At 42.8% G+C, this 26,909-nt stretch overlaps 1 protein-coding gene across 1 annotated transcript in view; it reads left to right on the forward strand.

Annotated features, from left to right (window-relative positions):
- ABCA13 (ATP binding cassette subfamily A member 13) overlaps nucleotides 1–26,909 on the forward strand; it is a 386,205-nt gene that overhangs the window by 296,606 nt on the left and 62,690 nt on the right. The window contains exons 54-55 of the mRNA XM_044920208.1: nucleotides 4,489–4,681; nucleotides 7,144–7,253. Coding sequence (XP_044776143.1) covers nucleotides 4,489–4,681; nucleotides 7,144–7,253 — 303 coding nt within the window. The remainder of the gene's footprint in view (nucleotides 1–4,488; nucleotides 4,682–7,143; nucleotides 7,254–26,909) is intronic.

The raw sequence follows: 26,909 nt of genomic DNA on the forward strand, positions 1-26,909 counted from the left end.
GTGCTAGGAAGGAGAACGTCAAAAGATAAAGTGCCAACCTGCAAGATAATCGTTCTAATTATTTAGTTGTCCCCTTTGAAATTGCTCAATTTCCCTCTTACTCTGATTGTAGCGTCTAGGGCGAATTTAGTTGATACCATAACAAAATTAATTAATAAATTAATTTTTAAGAGATTTTATTTATTTATTTGAGAGAGGAAGAGCACGAGCAGAGTGAGGGGCAGAGGGAGAAACTCACTCCCCACTGAGCAGGGAGCCCGACGCGGGGCTCGATCCCAGGACCCTGAGATCATGACCTGAGCCGAAGGCAGACGCTTAACGACTGAGCCACCCAGGCGCCCCTCACATAATTTATTTTTGTAGCTAAATGACTTTAACTCCTAACATCAGGAATGGATGGAAGGTCAGCCTGATAACCGCTTGCCCTTTGCCAAATCCTGCCTGTTGCCATTGATGCTGTGTTCTTCTCTTTGTTAGGTGACGATGAACGTCAGGTAGTGGAAGGAATATATATATAATATTTATTAGTACTAACATTTACATATATCCCACATATAGATACATAATTGTATATAATGTATATATTTTATTTATATTTACGTTGAGGTGTATGTATTTGTAGATCTGTAATGTGGTCCATCCGCACGCACACGCACACGCACGCACACATGCGTGTCTCTATTATTCTAAGTGGGATTTAGGTGGCTTTGCGCAGGCGTCTGGACTATAATCAGATGACACATTATAGACACACAGGGAGGAAATACGCTTTGCTGTGTCGGCCTCACGGTGTGTGTGTCTCCTTGTGCCCCACGCGGCCCCCATCCGTTGCCTTGGTCTCTCTAAGAGCTGCACGTGTCTCTCTAAGGATCCGAGACGGATCCTACATGGAGAAATTACTAATTAGGATCATGTCGCTGGAGAACCTGTTAAGGATCGTGGACACGTTATGAATATTTCGTGGCGGTGCCTTTATAGAATTGTTCCCGTTAGTCATTTCAAGACATGCTTCCTTTCGAATTCCTTTCAGTCTGCTAGAGCAGCAAGCCGCCCTGAATATAAATCCCAAAGCTCTCTCGAATTGGCCACAATCCCTCTGGAGTCTAGATTTCCAGTATCTGACTGAATTTGGAGGAGAATTCTGAGTGCCTTTCAAACATAATTGGTTCCTTGATCGGCCCTCATGAGTTTAATCTGTTTTAAATAAAATCTAGACCGTAGAATCCCCTTGGGTGGATTTCAGGGTGCCCCATTCTCTCCAGGAGAGCATCAGAAGACTTCTTTTTAAAAGAGAAGACTCCTTGTCTCACTTGGCGGAGCATTTGTTCCACCATATTTTAGAATAATACCTTTGCTATCCATAGCAAATCATCAATATTTATTGTTCTTTGTCAGTGTGGGGGCCGCAGGACACTGAAATGTCATCTGACTGAGACACTAGTTGCCTGCTACCTCTATGGATGACTTACTACAGTGGGGTCTCACTAAATTAGCTTGTGTTTTTTTTTAAAGATTTTATTTATTTATTTGACAGAGAGAGAGAAAGCACAAGTAGGCAGAGAGGCAGGCAGAGGGAGAGGGAGAAGCAGGCTTCCCGCTGAGCAGGGAGCCGGATGTGGGGCTCGATCCCAGGACCCTGGGATCACGACTTGAGCCGAAGGCAGATGCTTCACCGACTGAGCCACCCACAGGCTCCCAGAAGTGGGTTTAAAAAACAAATTAATTTAGGGGCACCTGGGTGGCTCAGTCGGTGAAGCATCTGCCTTCGGCTCAGGTCGTGATCCCAGGGTCCTGGGACAGAGCCCCTCATTGGGCTCCCTGCTCAGCGGGGAGTTTGCTTCTCTTCTCTCCCACTCCCCGTGTTTGTGCTCTCTCTCTGTCAAATAAAATCTTAAAAAAAAAAAAAAAGTCCATGTCTGGCCAGGTCACTCATCATTGACAAAAGAAGAAAATCATATGTTCTTAGCTAGGCCCCCTCAAGTCGGGCAGCTCATGCCCTGTGAAGCTCTCTGTGACACCCCCTCGACCCCCATGGGTGACATTTGCCTCTGGTCATCTGCTCAGTCGGGGCCCCTGGCAGGACTGGCCTCCCCCGCCTCCAGCACCCACCTCGTGCTGCTCCCCACCCCCAGGGCCGGCCCGATGCCTTCCCAGCCTTCCCGTTGCGGCCCGTCTCTCTCTGCCGGGGCCGGAGTGTCGTTTCATAGTGTTTACGTGTCACTCTGCTCTGCTTGACCATCTGCTCCTTCGCGCGGTAAATGCCGAACACTGGTGTTGAATCACGCTCGTAAACAGGAAGATGCCCCCCCCCCCGCACCTGGGAGGGATAGTGCCTGTCCCCCCCGCACCCCCCCAGCCAGCAGCGGGTCCCTGAGCAGGTGCGGACCCCTCCTCCTTGCTGTCTGCCCCCGCCGGCCGTGGCCCCGACCGCGTCTGCGGAGGGTCTTTGGTCGTCTGCTGAGAATCCAAGTCTCCGTGAGAACCTGAGCCCGGGCAGAACACCAGGCAGGCTGGGGCCGTTTGGGGCCCTTCTAGCCTCCTCTGTCCGGTCTGGAGCTGACCTGGCCCTGCGTGCCCAGGTGCTGGTTGGGTGCGAGCAGGCACGTGGCCCGGAGGCATTTCTCTGCCACTGCTGGGCATTTCGACTCTCAGGTGCCCGGGCGTCTCCTTCCTCCGTAATGTAGGCGCTGGTGTTGTGCTTATTCTTGTCAGTGGAGGGGTCAGCGTCCGTGTGATCCATGCTAAATAGCATGCTGGACATAACCACTGTTCTTGGGTGGTTTTTTTTCTTTTTGCACCTTAAAAACCATTACTTTTCATCCATTAAAATACATTAAGTTCAGGGGCGCCTGGGTGGCATGGTTGAACATCTGGCTGTTGGTTTCAGCTCGGGTCATGATCTCAGGGTGGTGGGATCGAGCCCCGGGCGGGCTCCACGCTCAGCGGCAAGCCTGCTTGAGATGCTCTCTCCCTCTCCCTTTCCCGTGGCCCCCCCTAAAATCAATCAGTCTTTTTATAAAATACCTTAAGTTCACACTTAGCCTAAAGCTATGCATTTCAAATCCACCGTATAATCTTGTTCCCAGTACAGAATATAAGAATTGCAGAGCATTCCTGAGCTGATATAATGATCCTGGAGTACTGATTTCTGTAATTTTCCACTGATCTTGGTTTTTTCTCCAGTGACTTGTTTCTCGTGCTTTTGAATGTTATATGAATGGTGTCATGCAATAGATACTTCCGAGTAGCTAGGTGTATTCACTCGTCCTCTAGGTTGCATGTTGAATAGATTCTGTATTTGTTCAAGGGTGATTTTAGGCACAGAAAAAATAATGCAGGGAAAGGACCTAAGGCACTGGGAGATTTTATTTTAAATATTTTATTTTATTTTAAATGCCTTTGTATCTCAGAAAAGTTGAAGACTCAGAAGGAATTGCAGAATTTGTACAGAGTCCCTGTGCACCCTTTACTCGGCTTCTCCCAATGATGCCGTGATTAATTTGGTCGTATATTACATGACAGTATCTCATTGGCAAAACCAGGAAGTTGATTTTGGTACAACCTTAACTCGGGGGTCTGTACCTATTTAATGATTAAAATGTTGGCATGTTACAGTTTACAGGAGAAATCGAAATTTACTTTAAAGTTAAAATGTGCTGGGTTGAAAATCATAAGGAAGATTGAAAAAAGAGCAGCTCAGATTTAGAGCAAATAAATTTGAAGTGAATATTAAATTTGTATTCACCTGATAAATACTTATTAAATCTATTATGCGTGGTGTTGTGTGAAGAAGTGCTTGCTGTACAATCCCTTTACACAATCCAGTGTGTTCTATGTAACTATAATGTTTGGGCTTTTTTTTATGTACTACGCACTTAAGTGACCTATTTGCTAAAAATGCTTAGACAATATGACTCCTTGTAATAATTTTGTGATACATTCTTTTTCCACTTTGCACAGAAGCCTGGCCTTTTTTTATTATTCCTAAAATTGAAAAGCAGCTCTAGTTGAGCATCTGTCCACTTCGCTGTCTTTTAGGAACATGAACATTTCCTTCACATTAGGGGATGAATGTGGACTCTTGCTTGTTATGTTTTCTTTTTCTTTTTCTTTTTTTTTGATTAAGATTTTATTTATTTTTTTGACAGAGAGATAGAGAGAGAACACAAGTAGGCAGAGAGGCAGGCAGAGGGAGAGGGAGAAGCAGGCTCTCCGCTGAGCAGGGAGCCTGACGTGGGGCTCGATCCCAGCACCCTGGGACCATGACCTGAGCCCAAGGTAGACGCTTCACTGACTGAGCCCCCCAGGTGCCCCGGACTCTTGCTCATTATTAATCGCAATGGCAGAAGTAAGGTGTGTGGACCAGAGCTGACAGTGCAGCCTCAAGACCACATCTTCTGTTTCGACAGGTCTCTGACCTTTCTGTCTCTCTTGACTCTTCCATCTCCAGTTCTCATGTGTGACTTAACCCTTACTTCATCTTCCCAGGGGTCAGTCTGCCATCCAGGGCACACTCACATCCTCCAAGGACCTAGATGTTGAAAAAGAGCAGATAAGAGTGTTGAAAGGAAGAACCAGTGAAGACCTTCTTGTGTTACACAACCTTAGTAAAAGCTACGGAAGCTGCTTTAAGAGGACCACTGCTGTGCGAGATATTAGTTTGGGCATACGAAGAGGAGAGGTAAGGACCTTCTATCTGTACCCCTTTCTGTTACAAACCCACGTATCTCTGTGCATTGGCTTGTGTTAGGCTCAGGATATCTGTGGTCGGACCCAAGAGCCTTCAAATTTCTGGAATTTCTGCAAAAATCACTAGACACAGAATCTGAGTAGAGAGTCTATTGGCTCTTTCCCCAGCGAAAACTTTGCTGACTGATGGATGGGGTTTATTCTGTTTCGTAATGTTAAAAATTTCATGTGATTAAAGAGTTTTAATCGTTGTTTATGCTATGGGATGACATTTTATTGAGTACAAATACTTTATCAACCCAATTAATTCAGGGAACCTCTTCTAACTCTAACTCGGACTTCCATACTTTGTAACTGGCCAATTAAGCCCATCTACTAAAATGCTCCTTGGGAAAGGGAAAGAACACTCACCCCAAGGCAATAGCTCAGAATTTTTTTGCTCGGATATGGCATTAATTCTCGTAGAAATGTTTAATCAGAACTGATAGAAGCCATGCAAATTGTTCCTGATTTGTGCTTAATTGCATAAAAAGAAATCAACTCTGAAAGTGATTACCTTTAATTAACTGTTAAAAATAAGAGGTACCTTGCATTCATATTGTTCCCAGCTCCTGAGAGGCTCGAGGCAGGTTACATGGTTACGTGATTGGCGGCCATGCTGCACTGTGAGCAGAGAGCAGGTGTTTCAGAGAGGACTGTTGGGAGGGAAAGAGAAGCCTGGGGACCAGTCTAAGTTGATCCAGGAGTATCCTTATGTGCTGCACTGTGGTTTGTGGCTGAAGAGGACTGTATGTGTCCTGAGGTCGGTGGGGCATCCCCCGTTCAGCATCTTGAATGTGGTGAATGGTATATGACCATTCACCACATTCAATACGTACCTCAGGACATGCTGTCGCCAGGACTCTGGCTGAAGGAGTTTTTTTGTAGCTACTATTGGCCACTCAACCCAAAGACTAACTCTGCAACCTTTGGCATCATATTGAACTATTTGTTTTACCTCTACTTCAAAAATCATTTTTAGTTTTGCTACTACCTGTCGGGGTAGTTTTAAGCTGAAGGGTAAGAGAAAAACTTGGAACACTTCATAAGGGAGGTGCTCCAGGGATCTGAGATGATCCAAGGTGCCACTTACATTTGAGTTCTGTTTGCTGGACTTTTTGTGAACGTGGTTTAAATACTTAGATGTGAAGTGCTTTGTAAGAGCCAGTGGAAGAGACAGAGAAGACTGAGCTATGTCCCCGTCCCTCTAGGAATGAATAACTGGGTAGGAAACAGAAGACCATGATCACGTAGCGTGTTAGGTAACGGCAAGGCGAGGGTAAAAGCGCGTGAATGGTACTGCCTTAGAGCTGTCAGTCCAGAAACAGCAGCTGGGTCCATGGGTCGGATGGTGGGAGAGATCCAGTCGAGACGGGGGGAAGCATGGCTATGAAAGCAGGTGGTAATTCAGGGAAGCACCTGTCATCCAGAGGTGCCACATAGGGTCCTGTGGTAATTAGGTAGGGCCAGCGCCAGGAAAGCCAGAACAGGCACTTTCCCAAGATTCAAGGAGCAGGGAAGTCAGCTGCGGTCAATAGACAGAAAGCCAGCTGATGAACCACACAGACTCAGTCTCTACCACAGAATCTCTAGCTAAGAACATACTGATGAATAAAGATGAAGTCTAGAAAAGACAGCAAGAAGGCCATTTTTCACCTGGAATATAAGACAACATTGAACCAAACACCGCCCCCCCCGCCCCTCCCCCCCCCCCAAATGTTGATGCTGAGAGTCAGAGTTTAGAACTAACAGTTCTCTTCTTGACTCAAGTCAAGATCAGCCTAGAGTCTGAGTTGGGGGTGGGGAGAAGGGGAGGGAGAGTGGGGAGAATATTTTAAGAATGTACTTTATATTTTGAAGATTTTATTTATTTATTTATTTGAGAGAGAGAGAGCACACACACGTGAGTGCAGGAGGGGCAGAGGGAGAGAGAGAGAGAGAGAGAGAATCCTGAGCAGACTCTGCACTGAGCAGGGAGCCTGATGTGGGGCTCGATCTTACAACCTGAGATCATAACCTGAGCCAAAACCAAGATTCAGAAGCTTAACCAACTGAGCCACCCAGGCACCCCGAGAACGTACTTTAAGCAGTGTCAAGAGGATAATGATTACAATGATGTGAGTTTCAAGAACTACCATCCTCCACAAAGGGACACAGTTAGGACCTTGTTGGGACCGCCCCCCCAGAGGACGGGGGATCTCAGCACGATCCTGGTAGTTGGCATTCACTTCTCACCCTCTGGAGTGTTCCTTACACAGATTCACTCATCGCAGGTGATTGTCGACATGGTCACACCGCTCAGACACCACGATCATTTCCAGAGTGCTTTGTACAATCGTGTGGTTTTAAAGGTCTGGGATTATGAGAAACCAGAAATGTCGGCTCTGAGCTGGCTGCTCCTTCTTCTCCTTTCAGTGCTTTGGGCTCCTGGGGCCCAACGGGGCTGGGAAGAGCACCACATTCAAGATGCTGAACGGGGATGCCCCACCGACCTCAGGACATGCCGTCGCCAGGACTCCCACAGGGTAAATCCAGATGCAGTCATTCTTGCTGCCTGACACACAGCCCGTGTCCCCTCAGTCCTGTGCCCAGAGTCTGAGATGCCTCTTCCCTCCATATTTACCCTCCAGTTAGCTGCCAGGTGCCCCTTTTCAGACAGGGAAGAGCCTCCAGGGCCAATGAGATAAGCTCCCTACATCTGGCCACAGGGTCAAGGACATGTCTGCAGAAAGCACGCAGGGCTGACCTCTTTTGTGGCCCCCGATGGGCTCTAGGTGTCTGGTTGCTGACAAGTGAGCGGGAAACGGCCAGGGGCTGGCTCTTCTTGCTTCCCCAACAGATCCAGCTTCAAACACCCCCACCCATGGGACAGTGGCCCCAGGGGGCTACATGGTTTCCCTCTTTCACCACCCAGACCCCCTCTTTCAGGGGGTTGACAGCTTTGGGCTGGGGAGAGTATATGTATGAAAATCCAGACGGTGGCATCTGGGGAAGCAGGGAAAACATCTATTCCCCTTGCTGCAAATACTATGGAAGATTCTGGGTGTTCTGCATGCTGCAGACTGTCCGAGGCCACTGGGTCCTGTGGGGGCTCTTTGGGTAACCCCACAGAGTTTTATCTCCGTATGTCACTCCTAATGCGGCCAGTTAGGGTGCGTGTCACCCCATTCTCTGATTCCTTCCGAGCTGCACTGCTGACTTGGGGACATGTCCCCAGGGTTGTGGGTGCTGTCAGAGGTGTGGTCATCGAGTTGGATGAGGCACTGACTTCTCTGTCCCTGCTCTGGTCAGGACCGTTAGAGGTTCTTGTCTCTCCAAAGAAGGAGAATCCTGGTTCCAAACCTCTCTGGAGGCCGGATTGGCTGCTTGCTTCTTGCTGTAAGTTTGCCCGAGGAGCTGACTTGCCCCAATTGCACTAACTAAAATCTCCCACTTGCAAGTTTAGGGCTCTTTCCGGGCGGGCCTTCCGCGTGCCGTCATGTGAGTCCCAAAACGGATGTTTCCGTGGCTCCCTCTATACGCACACTTCTTCCTTTCCGTACCGGATTATAAAGTCCCTGGCATATATCTTTTTTTTCTACTGCAGCAAATTCACTGCAACTTGACAATGTCGATAGTAGATTTCGGACGTCTGTTGCTCAACTTACATAAGGAAAACCATGTCCTGGGAAGGTCCTTCTATAAATAGCTCCCATCTGAGTACCATAGTTGATTTCATAGCCTGTCTGTTGGGGTCACAGGGTCACTTTTAAGTATGCCTGGAAATAATGCGCTTGAGATTTGTATATATGGGTTCAAATAGAGTAATTGAAAAAAAGTTGTTCAAAAATATTAAAATCTCCCATGAATTGGCTAATTCTTTGCATCGACAAATACTTACTGTCCTTCTATGATGTGCCAGGCAGTGGGAAATTTTCTTGGACTCTTAAAATGCAGTGTTAATATTTACATGTCTCCTGCTGGGTGTAATTTAGACATACATTCATATCTGTGTGTATGTATCTGATTTTTAAAAAAGATTTTATTTATTTGAGAGAGAGAGGGTGAGAGAGCAAACATGAGCAGGTAGAGGGGCGGAGGGCGAGGCAGAAGCAGAAGCAGACCCCCCGCTGAGCAGGGAGCCCGATGCGGGGCTCGATCCCAGGACCCTGAGATCATGACCTGAGCCGAAGGCAGACACTTCATCAACTGAGCCACCCAGGCGCCCCTATATCTAATTTTATCTATTATCTGTGTGTGAAGTATGGGTGATTAAATGTGGTGTTTGTGTGGAGAGATGCATATTTTAAAATCAGACAAGAATATAAAGATCATTTATTTGGTATGCTTCATTTACATTATTCCATGAGCATCTCCCAATCCCCTTCCATAATAGTTATTGTTTTAATTTTTTACAAATCTGGTGGGCATGAAATCTCATTGTTAAATTAATTTGCACTTCTTTGATTATTCATGAACTTGAGTGCTTTTCCCACATTTATTTGTTTGGTAGGTTTCCTTCCTGCCAATTTCCTGTCATGCCCTTTGTCCTTTTCTCTATAAGGTTGTCTGTCTTTTGGTTACTCATTAATGTAAGAGTTTTTCATACATTCAACTGGAGATTAATCTTTTTTTTTATTTTAATTTTTATTATTTTTAAAATTTTTATTTTTAAAATTTTATTTAAATTCAAGTGTAATATTGGTTTCAGGAGTAGAATTTAGTGATTTGTCACTTACGTATAACACCCTGTGCTCATCCCAACACATGCCCTCCTTAATGCCCATCACCCAGTTACCCCATCCCTCCAGCAACCCTCAGTTTGTTCTCTATCGTTAAGAGTCTCTTATGGTTTGCCTCCCTCTGTTTTCATCTTATTTTAGTTTTCCTTCCCTTCTTCTACGTTCATCTGTTTTGTTTCTTAAATTCCACATCTGGGTGAAATCATGTATTTGACTTTGTCTGACTTATTTCGCTTAGCATAATACCCTCTAGTTCCATCCTCGTCATTGCAAATGACAAGATTTCATTCTTTTTGATGGCTGAATAGTATTTCAGCCAATGAAATACTACACTGCATATAGAAATATATACAATGTATATATACACCACATATGTACATTGTGTGTGTGCATATATATATCTACATACATCTTTATCCACTCAGCAGTCAGTGGACATTTGGGCTGCTTCCATAGTTTGACTATTGTGGACATTGCTGCTATAAACATTAGGGTGCATGTGCCCCTTCAAATCAATATTTTTGCATCCTTTGGGTAAATACCTAGTAGTGCAGTTACTGGATTGTAGGGTAGCTCTATTTTTAACTTTTTGAGGAACCTCCTTACTCTTTTCCAGAGTGGCTGCACCAGTTGGCATTCCCACCAACTGGAAACTAATCTTTTGCATGTTTTATGTGTTTTAAGAATTACCTTTCAGGGAGCACTGGGTGTTATGCACAAACAATGAATCATGGAACACTACATCTAAAACTAATGATGTAATGTATGGGGATTAACATAAGAATAAAAAAAAAAAAGAATTACCTTTCAGTGGTACCTTGAATTTTAACTTTGTTTTATAAGTTTGTGTGTGTAGATATTTGCAGTTTTGATGAAGCCAATTTATCATTTTTTTCCCTTGTTATTTCTTATTCTTTGAATCTTAAGAAATTCTTCTCTTTCTAAGGTCATAAAGCTTAACATTCTTGTATTTAATTTATATTTAGAGTTTATATTTAGAAACACTGTGTGGTAGAAATATAATTTGATGTTTTTCCTTTTTTTCAAATATATTTATTTATTTTTTATTTTTAGAGAGAGTGAGAGAGAGCAGGGGGAGAGGGGCAGAGGGAGAGAGAGAATCCCAAGCAGACTCCAGGCTCAGCTCAGCACAGAGCCCCACGCAGAGCTCGATCCCATGACCCTGAGATCATGACCTGAGCTGGAATCAAGAGTCTGATGCTCAACTGACCAAACCACCCAGGCGCCCCTTGATTTTTTTTCTATCCTGAGTTCCAGTTCGCTTAATGACATTTTTTCACCACGGTGTCTTCTTGTCCATCAGTTGGAAGCACTTCTGTATATACCGTGTGCTCAATATGCTGGGGCTCTCGGTCTTGATTTCTCTTGCTTCGTGATGCATCCCACACGGCTTCCCTGCCTGTCTGTCTTCCGAGTTCTTGATTTTCAGAATTGTTTGAACTCTTTTGGGACCTTTTTATTATTTTTATTAGGATCATTTTACCACTCACTATAAAAATGTCACATTATTTACATTTTGATTGGGATTGCATCACATTTATACTATAATTTGAGGATATTGAGATCTTGTTGAAATTCTGTTTGCCTTTTCCACGACTCTAGTATATATAGACATTTATTTAGGTTGTTTAAAAGATAGCATTTATTTATTTATAAAAGATTTTATTTATTTATTTGAATTTATTAGAGAGAGAAGGAAGGAGCACAAGCAGGGAGGAAGGGCAGAGGGAGAGGGAGAAGCAGACTCCCCGCGGAGCAGGGAGCCCGACTCGGGACTCAATTCCAGCACCCTGAGATCATGACCTGAGCCGAAGGCAGATACTTAACCCACTGGCCCATCCAGGCACCCCTAAAAGATACATTTAATTATACTTTGTAGTTTTCTTTACAGAGTGCATGCATATCTTTTTTAGATTTATTCATCCAGATGAATTTGTCTCTATCAGGAAGTATTTAATCTCTTAATTGTTTGTTCTTTTGAATTTCTTCTCGTTAGATTTTCTCATAGCTTGGAACTCCGCTAGCTGGGCTCCCAAGTGAGTGTGTTTGTGTGTTTTGCGTTTGCTCTCTCTTTTCCTATGTGTCACCTTCTGTCAGTTGGGTGCTTCCTTCCCCTCTTGATTCTCCAGCTATCCCATGCAGAGCCAGGTCTTGTGTTGAAGGATTTGGGGTCCCAGCCTGCAGCCAAAGGGGAGACTATCCCATTCCCAGTCACGGCACAGCTTCGTCTGGGCGCTGTGCTGCTGACCAGCCTGGAGGATGAGCAGCTTTCTTGTACCCCAGGTTCCCAGCCCGCTTCTCTCAGCCTCGTTCAGAAGAGGTGGAGCTGTGCTGTAGACCCAGGTATCACACTGGACCTGGTTCTGGTCCCTCTTCATCAAACAGGAGTGCGTTCGGTCCCCATTACCTTGCAGGGGCCAGACTCCTAGCTGCTCTATGTAACTCAGATTGGAAACCCAGCAGGCAGTGGCTTAAGATGCTGCTCTAGGGTTCTTCTTGTTTCTAATGCCTGGAGATATTTGAGTGTGTGTTTCTTTTCTAGACACTAATTACATAGCCATGAATGAAGCAAATAAAATCTATTCACCATTTTTTGCGTGTACAGGAAGACGCGTGTAAAGCATTGTGTCCACAATTTCCATTGAGATTTTAATTGCTTTTATGTTGCATTTATAGATTAATTTGGAAAGAACTGAAATTTTTATTCTGTGTCTTCTGCAAACCTTGCACTATCCAAGAACTCTCAAAATAATATGAAATGGCAGCACATCTACTGCTCACTAGGGTGGTAGTATTTCTGTTTTACTAAATGTGATGGTTTGAAAACCATGTACATATTATTTGTCTTGTTAGTGTTATTTTGTAATTTTATTTAAAGTTCTTTAAGGCAAATCTTAAATTTATCATTTTAGCATTCATACAAATGAACATTTTGTAGTTCTTTTTCTTTTGACATCTTGATGTCATTAATGAAAGATTTTTGATTACTGAGCTCTTCTTACCTTTCTGCAGTAAACTTAATTTTGTCATGGATGTACATTTCCTTTTATTTACTAAATTTTGTGTAGAATTTTAAATTTATGATTCATAAGAAAAAGTAGTTTGCTGTTGAAAACTTTCATTTTCTAACCTTGTTAAATTATTCCTATCTTTAATTTTTGTTGTAATTTTGACTATACTTTCTTAAAGACCTATTTACTTAATTTAAAAATTTTAACTACTGCAGAGCACCTGGGGGGCTCAGTCAGTTAAGCGTCTGCCTTCAGCTCAGGTCATGATCCCGGGGTCCTGGGATCGAGCCCTGCGTGGGGCTCCCTGCTCAGCGGGGAGCCTGCTTGGAATTCTCTCTCTCTCTGCCCCCCCACCCCTCCACTCTGTCTCTTTCTCAATCTCTCTCAAATAAATAAATAAATTTTTTTTGACATAATAAAAATAAATAAAATAATTTTAGACTTGCCAAAAAAATAAAAATTTTTTCACTACTCCTAACTTCTAATTCTAACTTCTTGATTTGAGTGATTTTTAAAGTCTTCCTTCTCTAAATAAATTATCAAATCATTAAGTCTATAGATTTGCTTCTTTGTCCAGCTCTACCTTGATCCTGAAAATGTAAAAAGTGGTATTATTGCTGTCACTGTCCTTTAAATGACATATATAATTTTGAGTTAATCTTTCATAAAGTTTCATAGAAGAACATTTCTGATACTCAAAACCTTGTGTTTCTTGGTTTAATTTTTAAAAAAATTTCCTTTTAAGAAACTTTCCATTGAAGTATAAGTTACAAATAGAAAATAAGTTCTCAATGAATTTTTACAAAGCAAATACACTTTTATAATCTGTACCTAGCTCAGAAAGAACCAGACTGATACCCCTTAAACCCTTCAGATCCTAGAGTAACTCCTAGCCTGTTTTTTTTTTTTTTTTTTTTTTTTAGAGAGGGAGAGAAAGGGGGAGAGGCATGGAAGGAGAGAGAGAATCTATCTCAAGCAGACTCCCCGCTAAGTGCAGAGCCCCATTCAGAGCTCAGTCTCATGACTCTGAGATCATGACCCAAGCCAAAATCAAAGAGTTGGATGCTTAACCGGCTGAGCCCCCAGGTGCCCCCTGATTTTTTTAATGTAGCTTAGTATATTATTATAAGATCAACACTTTTCTAACCAAGACTCAGGCTAACTAATAGAATTTTGACTGCTAACCCAGAGCCACTCTGTGTGCCCATAGCAATTACTACCTCATTCTTCTAGAAGATTCTGTACAGCTTTATCACCCAAGATTGTCCCTAGACGCCATTTGTAAAGACTCAATACAACTTTCACATCTCTCAGTCTGCAGGTCTCCCTCCATCTCTTTCTTTTCCTTACAATCCTCGTGTTGATCCCACGCCATTGAACTAGGAGAGAGAGCTGTCTGTAGGCTTTGCTGGTTGAGTACAGATGGTGAAGTTTCACATGCTTCTCTGTCCTCTTTCTTGCAAGGTGCAGCTGGATCCGGAGGCTTAATCAGGCTCAGGTTCCTATTTAAACATGTTGACCACTTTATTATGTAGTTAAAGTACATGACTTAGGCATGAGTCAGTAGGAGGTAGTGTTGTTTACTTTCCTCAGGGGCACATCCTGTCTGATTCTCACTCTGTACTTATTTATTTATTACTGAAATATAATTGACATATAATATTGTGTTGGTTTCAGATGTACAATGTACATACAGATGTCAACATTTTTTGTTGTTGTTGTTTTAAAGATTTTATTTATTTTTTTTGTCAGAGAGAGAGAGCACAAGCAGGGGGAGCGGCAGGCAGAGCAGGTAGAGGGAGAAGCAGGCTCTCTGCCAAGCAAGGAGCCCGATGTGGGACTCGATCCCAGGACCCTGGGATCATGACCTGAGCCGAAGGCAGACACTTAACCGACTGAGCCACCCAGGCGTCCCCAGATGTCAACAGTTTTGATGCCTCATGCCGGGGTTAATGCATTCTTTCCGTGGGGGCTACAAGACAGTGATATTCCAACTCTTAGCTTTAGTTTTCATTGACTAGCTGGGATAATTTGATACAGAGTTGCTTTTACCACATTTTATTTGATTACTCAGAGTATATAGTTAATATTAAAAATGACAGAAGGATGCTTGTTATTTACCGTTTTTATTTACCCATTTTTCCAGATAATCAGTTTCCAGCCATCCTCAGAGGTGGAAAAATTAGGGTTGGTTTGTTGTAGGTAATGCCATTCCGGTTTCATTCTGACAGATGTAGAATACATCACAGAGTTTTCTTGGTGCCTGTTTTCCCCTTTTCCTTCTTAGGATCTCTGTTTTCCTGCCTCTCCCATTTCCCGCTTGTCTGGTTTCCTCCCCTGTATACTAGGAAGGATAACTCACAGGTTTGAATGGAATGTGCTGAGATCTTCTGTAAAAGCCACCTTGTCCAATAACAGGCATGGACTCTCATTTAAGAAATATTTGCTTTCCTGACGTAAATGAAGACGTTGGAGACTTGAAAACATGCCCCACTCCAAGTGCTACATGCTTACCCATTATGCTGAGTTGACTTTTTTTTTAAGGATTTTATTTATTTATTTGAGAGAGAGAGAGAGAGACAGACAGACACAGCATGAGCAGGAGGGGCAGAAGGAGAGGGAGAAGGAGAGAGAATCCCAACCAGACTCCAAGCTGAGCATGGAGCCTGATGCAGGGCTCGATCTCATAACCCTGAGATCATGACCTGAGCCGAAACCAAGAGTTGGGACGCTTAACCGACTGAACCACCCAGGCATCCCTGTCTGTGTTGGCTCTTTACTGTTGTAATTGCTGCGTCTATGGGCAGAGAATACAATTATTCTTTGGTTGGTCTGTGTCAATTGATAAAATGTCAGTATTTGGAACTATCGTGTTCAATAGCAGGAAATAGAACTGATCATCAGTTGGGTGAGTGTTTAAGGTATGTGTGATCCTGGTGAAGACTCTGAAAGGGAATCCCATGTACGGAATAGAAGCTGTCAAGTTACTATGCTTTTGATTTTCCCTGCAATTGTAGAAGGAAGAAGGTGTTGTTTTGTTTCTTGGGTGGTGTGCGTGTGTGCGTGCGTGAGTGTGTGTGTGTCCCTCACTTCTCTATTTACCAGTACATATGGACAAAAGAATCCAAATTTCCAAAGCAAACAAAAAATATATGGTCTGTTTTCCTCACCCCTGGAAGCCTGACTCTTGTTCATAATTCCATCCAATCATTTGTAAACTAATTGGAAAATGAAATTCAAATAGCTGTTCTTGAAAGAAAGAATACATTTACATCTCCTTAATGGCCTGCAAGTCCCTTGTTATACTACATGTCTGTGTAATTAGTTTAATTATAACTAAATCACACTTGCATTAATTATATTTTTAACCTTGATTATTTGTAATGTTAATTGCACATTGGTATTCAAGGAATTAAATGGGTAATTAGAACACAATGGAATTTTTAACTATATAGAGAGCCGGTATACGTCTTCCTGCCCATGAAGCTTATAACTTACTGCTACCTAATTGGAATACATTGATACAGTCATTCATTATTTTAAGGTCCCCTTTGTGTCTTTTTTGAGGTTATATTATCAGGAACAGGGCTCTTTTCATTCCTTGTTTAATTCATTAACATCTATGAACACATGTCCTCAAATTTGAGATGTCTACAGAATTTCATAACTGACCATTATAATTCGGTTTAAATTATCTTGAGCTTCTGGTACAATGCCAGTGGCACAGATGGGAAGACTGAAGGCCAATGATCACATGCGTTTTTATTTGGCCAGTACAGCGCATGCATTTTGGGATTGGACTGCACTTGGTCAGAATGTAGACTTCCTAGTTTTTCACAGTCCCCACCCCTCCATATCGCCTCACTTCTGACACCATCAGATGTGTAGGTGGACCGTTTGTGGCCCCTAGACAGAATAAATGCTAATCACGGTAGTTACAATGTACCGTGACTCTGGGGTTCACCAAGCGTTACGCTCCGTGAGGGGCTTGGTGTTTCTGTTCTCATCTGACAGTTGTAACAGCCTGGGGGAGAGGACCTCATCCTGACTGAACTGATCAGGAATCTCAGGTGCAGGGCATTACGTGCTGTGCCAGAAGTCGAATTCTGAAAAGGGGCAGAGGATCTGAATCCGAGTTTTCAGCATAGAACTTACCAGGTCGCTTACTGTTGGAATTCAGGCCAGAGTCTGTGTCACTGGAGTAGCCCAAGGACTAAGGAGCTGCGTCTGAGCCAGCCGATGCCGGCCTGGCCCTTCCTGGAAGCGAATCAGACTCTGGAAGTTTCCAGAGGGATAAGTTGTGCAGCCTTACCACGAGGCCGTCACCCCTCAGTCCTGGCTGCGAGGGAGGGACAGTCTCTGAGAGGCTCGGGTATGGTTTTGTTAGTCCTGGGGCCCGCCAGCCCTTCGTACTCTGCGTGTCACGTGAGTTTATAAACGTGAAGTTGCTAGGAGCATTGTGTTTGCAGGCTGCGTCCGCTTTGTGCTGGTCCTGCTGACTTATGATTATCCACAGATAAATATTTACGTGGTGAAAAGGAAACCAAACAAACCCAAGCCCTATTTGCATATTTCCTTTCAATTCACCTCTCTTACCTGTTCTTGATCTGGTTTTTTTTTTTTTTTTTTAAGATTTATTGTTTATCTTAGAGAGAGCGCACAAGCGGGGAGGAGGGGCAAAGGGAGAGGGAGAGGAGCAGACTCCCTGCTGAGCAGGAAGCCTAATGCAGGGTTCGATCCCAGGACCCTGGGATGAGCTGAAACCAAGAGTCGGATGCTCAACTGAATGAGCCACCCAGGTGCCTGGGTGTATGTATACATATACATACATGTATATGTATATACATATATAAAATATTTCTTCCAAAAAGAGCTTATATATAGCAAGACTTTTACCTTTTCAGACATGGATACACTCAGATTATGGTACTTATCTGAGTATGGATTGGCCATATATATGTGTGTGTATATACATGTGTATGTGTGTGTGTATAATATAATAATATATAATATAATGTATGTAATTATATGTGTAATTTTTGTGGTAAAACACAGACGCTTTTATTTACACTTTAGAAGCAAACAGGCTGCCCACAAGAAATGGTCAGGAACCTTGAAGTGTAGCTCCTCGATTCATCTGTGTAAATCGTTTTTCTGGCCACAGAAGGTAACTTTTAACTTCCCTTTCAGAAACTTCACAACTTCGTGTATTTCAGGATACTTCTAACTTGGTAATAATGTTCCCAAATTTCCCTGAGGCCATTACTTAATATTTCTCATAGGAAACCATGATGTTTCTCAAGCATACAATTAAGAAGATACTCATACCTGGACATCTTGTAGGGAAACTGCAGAATCCAAATACACAGACAAGATCTTAAGGAAAGAAGAGAGAAAAAGACCATAAAGAAGTAAAATTAGGCTTGTGCCTGTTCAAAATAGTAGCTACCAACCACTTGTGGCTTTGAAGCTTCATAAAGTTTTTTTTTTCATTTATTCGGTGGGGGAGGGGCAAAGGAGAGAGAATCCCAAGCAGACTCCATGCTGAGCCTGGAACCTGACATGGGGCTTGATCTCACGACCCTGAGATCATGACCTGAGCTGAAATCAAGAGCCAGATGCTGAACCGACTGAGCCACCCAGGCGCCCCTAAGCTTCCATTTAAATACATTCACTTAGAAATCTAAGTCAGCGGGGTATATGAGTTTAACAGTGTCTGTTTCAGACAGATACAGAACATTTCCATGGTAGCAGGAAGTTCCCTTGGACTTGTGCTGAATTAAATGAATGGCCACCTTCTCAGCAGCGAGACTATAAACAGGAAAAACAGAATGGCAGCTTGCGAGAAGGAGCTGGAAGGAAGCATTGGCAGGTTAACGGTAGATGTATCCGGGTGGGGATTATGGATAGTTTTTATTTGTTCCTTGTTCCCTCCTTTCCTTTCCAAATCTTGTGTTATGATCCTGTGTTAAATTGTCAGGCAATTAAATGATAAGCAATAGAAAAACTCTTTTAAGACACAGGCATTCTTGGGGCGCCTGGGTGGCTCAGTCGTTAGGCGTCTGCCTTCGGCTCAGGTCGTGATTTCAGGGTCCCGGGATTGAGCCCCGCATTGGGCGGGCTCCCTGCTCAGCAGAGAGTCTCCTTTTCTCTCTCCCTCTGCCCCTCCCCCTGCTCGTTCTCTCTCTCTCTCTCTCTCAAATAAATAAAATCTTAAAAAAAATAAAAGACAGGCATTCTCGTCACATATCAGACCAACATTTGGAGTCTGTTCCATTTTAATGCATGCAGCTGGGACAGACCTTTCCTCTCCTCCCTCCCCCCTTGGCTTCCTCCTATCTTAAGTGATCACTATCAGAGAATTCATGTGAGCAATAACTATTAGGCACTGTAATACCATCACATTGCTAAGTATTCTGGGCATCACACTTAGGAACTTATATACAGATTACTCTGCTTCATTTAAACCACCGTAATGCCAATATTACAAAAAAGGCATAGGACTCATTTATTGCTTATAAAAGCCGTATTTTTCTTTAGACTAACATGACTCACAGATTAATTTAAGTCATAACCTCACCAACTAGGAATTACTTGAAAATTTGTTTCTCTCCCATTTTAAATTAAATGGCAATTTGCAATACTAATACTGACTTAGGGAAACAATGAAGGGAAATCGTCTATAATGTTACATGAAGGCGATTATTATTCTTGTAGTCCCAGTTTTGGAAAAAAAATTCTGTCATCTATCCATATCTATCTGTCTTCTATCTACCTATTTATCATCTATCTATCTTCTATCATCTCTCTTTCATCTATCATGTGTGTATGCATTATATATGTATCTATCGATAATTTATATGTACCCATCTATCATGCATGTATGTATTATGCCTGTGTGTATCTACCTCTGTTTATCATGTCTCTGTCATCTATGACTTACCTGTCTGTCCTGCACACACACATAGACACGTTGCCACAATCGTATTAACTGTTCATTCGTTTCATCCCGGTTTCCAGTTTTCACGTCGTATCAGGAGTGTTTATCATTCGTGATGCACAGATTACATACTGATGCTCCCTTCTTTTCCACTGGATTTCTATGTCTACACGTACTGAGCCATTTCTCTATCATACAATTATATTCTTTTTTTAATCTTACCTCATTTTTTTTAAAGATTATTTATTTGAGAGAGGGAGAGAGAGCAGGGAGGAGGGGCAGAGGGAAGAGGGAGAGGGAGAATCTTTTTTTTTTTTTTAAAGATTTTATTTATTTATTTGAGAGAGAGAGAATGAGAGACAGAGAGCATGAGAGGGAGGAGGGTCAGAGGGAGAAGCAGACTCCCCGCCGAGCAGGGAGCCCGATGCGGGACTCGATCCAGGGACTACAGGATCATGACCTGAGCTGAAGGCAGTCGCTTAACCAACTGAGCCACCCAGGCGCCCCTAGAGGGAGAATCTTAAGCAGGCTCCACACCCAGCTTGGAGCCCAATGTGGGGCTCGATCTCGTGACCCTGAGATCACGACCTGAGCTGAAATAGAGTCAGACACCTAACCAACTGACCACCCAGGCGCCCCTCACACAGTTATATTCTTACTTGAATTTCCCTGTCTTGAAGCAAAGTGTCTCTTGGATCCAGCCCTCTTACTCTGTAAGAGACGGTGTTGTCTGCTGTGTGGAGGGGCTAGACATGGCAGAGGGCACAGAGCAGCCGTCAGCCTGACTTCAGGGGGCAGGCCAGATTGTCACTGGACACTGACGGTTTCCAGGAGATGCACAGTGCCTTCTGCCTCAAGCTTCCCGGCGGAGGGGGTACCCCGAGCTCAGAGTCTAGAAGCTTGGTTCTGTGCACATCTTACCTGTCCGTGTAGATGGACGTCCACTAACATCTGCTAACATATTACCTTAGATGGGGTCTCTGCCATTCGGGGTGTCTTTCTGACTCATGACCAACAGAGCTGTTGCACTGCTAGGGCTGAGAATGTCATTTCATTCATTCATTCATTCATTCATTCATTCATTCATTTTTGAGAGAGAGAGCGTGAGCAGGGAAGGAAGGGCAGAGGAAAAGGAGAGAGAGAATCCTAAACAGGCCCCACGGTCAGCTCAGCACAGAGCCCCATGCAGGGCTCGATCCCACGACCCTGGGGTGATGACCTGAGCCAAAACCAAGAGCTGGACGTTTAATTGACTGAGCCACCCAGGCGCCCCTGTCATTTCTTTTGTTAATGGAAAATTCTTTCAGTATGTGAAGAACTGCTGACCTCTCACACGTAGTGTGTGGTGTAATTTATTATTTTGCACTGGGACTGTATCCTATAGTAACACACATCTTTCTGTGCTCCTACACTGACCTACCAGTGTAATTAAATCATCTTGGGTTATCTGTTTGTTTCATTACAAAGTGATACTAGAAAAACTCTGAAAATCCCCGGGCAGAGATATGTCCCTCAGCATTTTGTTAATTAAAGGATAATGTTCTCTGAAGACGAATATTGGAGGCAATTGCTTCCTTTCCTAGACATTTAAACACGAAAGCTAGGTTGAGGTCGTTGTCAATTTACAATCGTTTTTCTCCGAGGTTATTCTAACATGGAACCCTGTTTTCTTTAATGAATAAAATAGGCTGCTGGGGGTAGGGTTTGGTAGGAACACCAACTTGATACATTTGATTTCCTTTGTCCAGAGATTGTCAGAAGCAGTCTCAAACTTAGAGGTTATCTGTTGAGCTGTATCAAAGTTCTAAGATGAGCTTTTAGTGTTAAAATCAGTTCATAGGGGTGCCTGGGTGGCTCAGTGGGTTAAGCGACTGCCTTCGGCTCAGGTCATGATCCTGGAGTCCTGAGATCGAGTCCCGCATCAGACTCCCTGCTCTACAGGGAGTCTGCTTCTCCCTCTGACCCTCCCCCTCTCATACTCTCTCTCTCTCTCATTCTCCCTCTCAAGTAAATAAATAAAATCTTTAAAAAATAAAAAAGAATAAAATCAGTTCATATATCGTCTAAACTCATTAGCTCTCCATAGAAGTCCCCCATGGACACCCTTACTTCTACTGAGGGTGACCCCCCCATGGTAACCAAGCTGTCCCCAACATCACATAGGATCTCTGATGCCTGTGATGTTCTCTGTGTTCCTTCTTTGACCCTATTTCTATATTCCCCATGTGCCCCTTTCACCTGGGGAGCTCCAGCATGAACATTAGGGTCAAGCGTGAACAAGTCTACAGCCACCCGTTGGGAAGATAGAGTTATTCTCAGCTCTGTCCCAAGTGACGCTTGACCATATCACCATTAACATATCCTGTCACATTGTGTTTCATTTTTCATCAGTAAGTTTGTTGGATCACGAACTCTCTGAAGATGTACCTAGTAGTTCCTCAATAAATGACTCAACCCCTTCATCTTACGGGTGAAGAGCCAGAGGCCAGGCAGGTGAAGGACTTGCCTCAGTCTCATAGTGTGAAGTGAGCGGTGACTGTCTTCTCAGTCCCAGCGCTCATTCCCTTCCTCCTTCTCTTTAACAGCTGTGGATGGAAGTAAAAGGAACATGCCAGATACGGCGGGGCTGATGGTCAGCCTTGCTCAGGTATAGCTTTGACGGGAAGACACTAAGATTGGTTGAGAGGGTGGTCATTGACCTGGTGTACCTGTGGCTGAACAGCCCTAACCTAACTAGAGGTCAGTATCTATCTCTTACGCTGGCTCGAAAGACTTGGTTTCTCGCATGAATGATAAGCTTCCTATCTTCACTTGTGTTTTATGTCTGATATATAACATTAATTTAAAAATACTCTAACCAAAGCAGCATGATTAAATATGACTTGGTGGGGGGAAAGCAAAAAGTTTTTATTGACTTAAAAGTAAAATAGTCATTATTTTTCTCAATGTTGAATTGATCGTAAAATCTGTATGGATGCCACCCATGCAAATGGGCACAGTTCATGTGACTTTTGGATTAATTTATGATCTAACTAGTTATGTTGGTGAAGGAAAATTGTGACCTTTGAGATTTATCCAAATAATAACGAAAGCTATCATACAGTGCCTTAATTGTCCAAAGACTTGCCATTGTATCTTTCCTGTGCAAAACAGACATTTATTCTCTTTGTTATTGTATACTGCACGCATAAGTCATGGTCTCCACCTTTGAGGATCATTCATGGGCAAGAGATGGATGGCATAGTGTGAAGTTTAAGTCTGAGGTCGGCGGGGAGACTCTCTAGGTCTAAGTCTTGGTCTTGCCACTGGCCGGCAATGTCAACTTGGGAAAATTGTTTGTCTTAGTGAAACGTTAGTTTGCTAGCTTTTAAAATGAGACAGTGATAGATGGAGATAATCTACCTCGAGGTCAGGTTGGGTGTGTGAGGACTAAGTGAGATCACCCATGTCTGGCATGTAATGAGTGCTCTGTGGACTTATTATTGCTGCCACATTGAAGTTTTGACCTTGAGGTGTCTAGGAAACAAGGAGAACATGGTGACTCGGTGGGATCTGCAACTTTCTGGTTCCTGGACGCTTTAATTCTCTGTCCTCTGCCTCTCAATCGTGCTCGTATATGGAGCACAGCTGAGATGTCTGGACCATACTTGTCTACTGCAGAATGTCTGGATACTGACATGCAGCTTTTCCTGTCCTTTTAAAAATACCAAACGCTTTTTAGATTTTCTTTTCCTTTTATCTTTGAGCAGCAAATCCCTTAGAATAGTTGTAGGGTTTTTTTTTTTGTTTGTTTTGTTTTGTTTTGTTTTTGTGGTGGTTTTCCTTTTTGCAGAGGATGACACCTGGGTGAATAACTGTGTGTGTGTGCGTGCGTGAGATAGAAAGTTTGCTGGGGTTGCCATCATAAATTACCACAGACGGAGTGGCTTAAGCAATAGAAATCTGTTTTCTCCGTTCTGGAGACGAGAAGTCCAGGGTCTAGGTGTGGACAGGGTTGGTTTCTCCCAGGGCCTCTCTCCTTGCCTGGCAGACGGCTACCTTCTCACTGTGTCCTCATCACGCGGCTCTTTCTCTGTGCACACGCAACCGGGTGTCCCCCTCTCTTATAAGGACACTAGTCTTACAGGGTCGGGGACCCAGTCATGACCTCATTTAACCTCGGTTACCTCTTTAAAGGCCCCATCTGCACATAATCTATAGTCCTGTTCCAGTATTTCACATTCCCTACCTTGGGACAAGTCATGGATGCTGTGTGACCTCCCTGCTCAGGGGTCACCGCCCGGCATCCTATGGTCACGTCGTAGTCATGTCCTAATGGAGGCTGTCCACTGGAGAAGAGCGTCCTTCTTTCTCTTCTCTCCCTGTCCTTCCCACTCTGTTCCACATTCCTCCCTTTCTTCCTCCCCTGTTCTGAAAAAGCGAAGAAGATCAGAGGCAGTACCAGGGAAATCCGTGTGCGCTGGGACGTGAAGAGGCATCGCCCTCCGCTCTATGCCTCACTATCCTCACGCCATATTTCACGTTGTCACTTCCTTGCGGGTGACGCGCATGCGTGCTGCACTTTCTTCTGCACCAGGCCTGGCGGAGCGAACTCGCAAACTCATAAACCTCTCGCAGGGCAGCAGCAAGGGGTGTAGACGTGGTCTGTCGGTCGATAACTGAGCTAGGATAGTGCCCACGGACATAACGCTGTTTGTACCCATCCTCTGCATCCTCTGAACTAGGACGGGGGGCAGGCTTTCTGTGAGAACACAGAGAATGCAATTCTAGACACTTCCAAAGAACTGCAAAAACGAGCAAACTAGACGTAAACCACTGTTATGGTTAACATCTGCATGGGAGCAATGAACATGATCAACAATCTCAATTTCTTCCCAGATATCCCTCCCTTATGGTTGGGGATGAGATGACTTCAGAGAGTTTTTCATCTCTCATGATTCAGATGTTTTCATCTCTTGCCTGGTGCGACTGGATAATGGGTAGGACGAACATTCCTCACCCAAGTAGGGATAATCACCCAGCATAAAAATTCTAGTTCCTTGTTGGTTGGTTTGTTTATAGCTAAGTCCTTCCTTATAGATCTGTATCTTATTCAGGGATAGGGAGTAAGATAGGATTTAAATTTGAATTAAAATAAAAGCTTATCCCAAAACCATGTACTGAAAGTCTATCTTTCCTTTATTGATTTGCAATGACTCACTTATTGTTTCATAAATTATTAACTATGTCCATATATACCTGATATGTTTGTGTGCTTAGAATTTCGAATTTGGAGGCACCTGGCTGGCTCAGTTGGTTGTGTCTGATTCTCGATTTCGGTTCAGGTCATGATCTCTGGGTCGTGAGATCGAGCACTGCACCCAGCTCCACGCTCAGTGCAGAGTCTGCTTGTCCCTCTTCCTCCTCACGTGCTCTCTCTCGCTCTCAAATAAATAAATAAATAAATAAATAAATAAATAAATAAATAAATAAATAAAATCTTAAAAAGAATTTTGATTTGTTTGCATCTTCTGGCGAAATTCTACTCTGTCTTTTTAAACTATGGTTTTATAATATGTCACTATCAAAGCAAGTACCTTTATCATCAATTACCAGAGGTTTCCTGTTGTGAGACATACATATGATAAGAAGAATTGTAAACATGGTGAAAATATTCATAACTTTGAGCCTTCTCGTACAGGACTTTAGTCTCACTTTCCACTTATTGCACATTCCTATAATAATCTCCATTAACTTGTAATGTGTTTTCCATATTTCTTGTTAGGGATACGCCTTTTGATTTTATGTGATTTGATGGTGCTGTGAATGGAATTTTCCTTCTCGCATTTGTAGTTGGTTAATGTTGATAACTCAAGGGAGCTCTTTAATATTGCTTTCTAAAGTTGTGACCAACCATTCTGTTGAATTCTTTTATTTGATCTAACGTTTTCTTGGTTAAGTATCTTCACTTTTCTCGGTAGACAAAAATATTACTCCCTAATTTCTAATATACCTGTTTTCATTATTTTATATGAATTTACTTGAACTTCTAGAATTATGCTTAAAGCTCCAGTGATGAAAGTATCTTTGGCAGTACTCCTTTTTGGCATTGTTTGAATAGGAATGATTGCTGATTTTATCTGATATTTCTAAATCATGGATGTCAGTGATCTTTTTTTCATCCTTTGAATTATCTTATTTTTCACGTATTTTTAAAAGGAATACATACACACACTGGTTAACTCATTATTCAGAATTTACACTATTATGGTTACAGTTGAGCCCTGAAATATGACATTTCCTTTCTGCTGCAAATTTTTCTCACTTGTCTGTGTTCATTTGCTTTATTTTCTATGAATTATCTGTCCTTTACAATCCATTCAGGCATATCAATTAGTCTGTCACTTACATCCTCTTAAAGATATCAAGTCTTTCTGGAGCCTTCTACTCCAGAAGAAGGTATAACGAAAGTATAATAAGAAGAGGGGCTGTATTGGCCCCTCTTCATGCATGCTGTTGAGCTGTCATCTTGTGTCTTGTGTCACTTTTCACTGTTACTCAAGATTCCTTTTGTCCTCTCTCTTGTTGGATCCCCTATTTCCTGTTTCCATGGCTTCTCCTTTCTTGGCTTACACCTGTTTTTTTTTTTTTTTTTTCATCCTCCGGAAACTTCCTTTATTCCATCTTCACTTTTGTTTGATAGTTTGGCTAGGTATAGAACCCAGGTTAGGGGTGCCTGGTGGCTCAGTCGGTTGGGTGTCTGCCTTCGGCTCAGGTCATGATCCTAGGGTCCTGGGATCGAGCCCCTCATCAGGCCCTCTGCTCATCAGGGAGCCTACTTCTCCCTCTCCTCCCCACTCATGCTCTCTTTTGCTATCTCTGTCTCTCTCTCTCTCAAATAAATAAGTAAAATCTTAAAAAAAAAAAATCCTATTCCCTCCAAATTTTGAATACATTTCTCCACCATATCTTCTAAGATTTAGGGCTGATTTTGAGAAATCCAGTGCCATTATAACTTGATTTTTGGAGTGGTACACTCCCCACCTTGGAATTTTTAGAATCTTTTCTCTGTTCCTATGTTTGGAAATTTCATGAGGATATGCTATGGCATGGGTCTTCTTCTTTTTTTTTAATTTATTATTATGCTTTTTAAAATTTATTGTGCTTTTAAATTTATTATTATGCTTAAAAGTGGATCCTTTTAATCTGTAAGCTTACTTCTTTTTGTGCTAAGAAATTTTCTTGATTTTTTTTTCTTTTATAAAATTTTCTCACCTGTGTTTTCTTTGTTGTCTGTTTCTTGCTTACCTGTTACTAAGTTGTTGTGTCTCTTAGAACACAATACTTTCTCTTCTGTTTTCAATCTCTTTACCTTCTTTTTTGTCTTTCTGGGAGATTTTTTCAACTTCACCTTCCAATTATTTATTATTTTATTTCAGTTGTATTTTTTACATTTTCAAGAGCTCTTTTTTCTTTCTAGTTATCTTACATGGGAATTATATACATTCT

This window comes from Neomonachus schauinslandi, chromosome 12, assembly GCF_002201575.2.
Source record: "Neomonachus schauinslandi chromosome 12, ASM220157v2, whole genome shotgun sequence".
NCBI classification, from domain to species: domain Eukaryota; kingdom Metazoa; phylum Chordata; class Mammalia; order Carnivora; family Phocidae; genus Neomonachus; species Neomonachus schauinslandi.